This window comes from Austrofundulus limnaeus, unplaced genomic scaffold (assembly GCF_001266775.1).
Source record: "Austrofundulus limnaeus strain Quisiro unplaced genomic scaffold, Austrofundulus_limnaeus-1.0 Scaffold56, whole genome shotgun sequence".
NCBI lineage: Eukaryota > Metazoa > Chordata > Actinopteri > Cyprinodontiformes > Rivulidae > Austrofundulus > Austrofundulus limnaeus.
In genome coordinates, this window is record NW_013952458.1 from 1,825,200 (window position 1) to 1,827,135 (window position 1,936).

The 1,936-nt window shown below is 36.6% G+C and overlaps 1 protein-coding gene across 1 annotated transcript in view; it reads left to right on the plus strand.

Moving 5' to 3' along the window:
- The window catches only part of LOC106518148 (CUB and sushi domain-containing protein 3), a gene marked incomplete at its 5' end in the record, with an annotated part of 99,630 nt that overhangs the window by 15,301 nt on the left and 82,393 nt on the right, over positions 1 to 1,936 (plus strand). Inside the window, 1 exon segment of the mRNA XM_014009280.1 lies at positions 646 to 834. Within this exon segment, the coding sequence (XP_013864734.1) occupies positions 646 to 834 (189 nt within the window).

Below are 1,936 nucleotides of genomic sequence, written 5' to 3' on the forward strand. Positions count from 1 at the left end.
GTCTGATCATGAGATTTAAATATTTTTTAAATCTTTTTTGGACATTGAAATTTAGAAGTTATGAAACAGAAAGAGACACTTATTACAACGATAACTAAAGTTAAATGTATTTAAACACAGTAAATGTAGGGAAACCGATAGGAAGTTGGGACTACTGTAGCTGTTAAAAAATATGTTCACTGAAGACATAAAATGCTTAATTTTCTCTGCCCTGATTACATTTAGTAGCTTGTTCTACCAAAGTAAAGTCCAAAAATATAAAAATAAAAAGGTCTGGTTTGAGTCTAGCAGGTCCGTAGGGACTGCAGGACCAGGCAATGATAATGAGTGAAGTGAAGTGGACAAAAATAACTAATTTATGCGGCTGTATATAGCCTCACAGTAACTATGTAAGCACACATTAGTGCCTAGAACTGAAATTAAATGATTTATGAGGGTAATCTTATTTTGGTGTTAAGATTTTTTTTTAAATTCTTCGAATGCTGTGCCCATTTAAAACATGATAATTTTGTTTTTTTTCTTGTTGTTTTATTTTATTTATTTATTTTTAAGTTTTTCGATGCAAGCATGTTAGCACTAAACTTTAGGTGAGCATTTTTTCCTGTTGATTTAATTTGACATTATTTTATCTTTTTTTCCCCACAGAATACACTTTGGAGCCATGTGAGGACCCCGGGATGCCTCGGTTCGGCAGGAGAAATGGCTACAGTTTTGGAGTCGGGGACACTTTGTCCTTTTCCTGCAACATGGGGTACCGTCTGGAGGGGGCGCCGGAGTTGATCTGCCTGGGAGGAGGGCGGAGAATGTGGAGCGCTCCTTTACCTCGATGTGTTGGTTAGTATGTCAAGCCTATTTATCATATAATAATTAGAGAAGACCTGGAAAGAGGATCAGTGCCTTCGAATCTGAGACCACAATTACAAATAAATGAGCTCCTGTTTTTCTGTTTAAAAATCTAAATTACGACTTAAAAAAGTTCTTACTGTCTTGGGTGCATTAGGCAGCACAAACCAGAGAAAAGAATTACCCTTCAGTGTTTTTTTTTCTTTTCTTTTTTAAGAGAGGAAAACAAAGAAAAAAGTAATTAGAAAGATTGAAATAAAGATTAGAAATATATTAAATATACACCAAGAAAACACAGGTCCACACACCCAACATCTGTCTGCTCACCTTAAAATAAATGGATAAATACATGGATGGCATGCGTACATATATACACACACCCATACATAAATATATAGATATACATACATACATGCATACATTCATGCATACTGTTGATATATACACACAGACATAAATACACACTCAGTGACCAGTCAGTCACCCGGCCAGCCCCCCGCCGCAGAGAAGCCACGCCCACGACCACCCCACCACACCGCCAACGGCCAAGCGCACACCCCCAGCCAACCACCCACCTTTAGTGTAATACGTTTTACTTTGAGAAGTAAATTTGTGTCCTGACATGTACTGAATATTTTCATTCAGTGCTTTTCATTATTGTCGTGGCAAAATGGTCAGAAACACGGCGAAAAGGGTGTTAAAAGACAAATCTTGCGGGTATGATGAAAAAAATTTAAGAAAGAGAGAAAAACCAATAAGTTTTGGATTTCTTTGGTATGAAATTATTATTGGACCTTTCAGTTTGGGGCTTTTGCTAACGTAGTACAGCACATGCATATGTTTATGCTTTAATTTTAAATTGATAACAAAAACTTTGCAAAAAGGTGAATAAATATACAACAATGTCACAATATTTGGTTGTACAGTGTGTTCTTGTTGGGTTTCACTCAGTTCTCTGGTAAATGCTTAAGAATTGCTGCCTCATGGCCCTTCATAGGCTGCATAAGACTAATGCAAAGGTTGAGTACCAATGAGCCTCATGCAAGAACATGTTCGTATTCTTATCCTAAATTTCTCTTACTTTTGTTCGTAC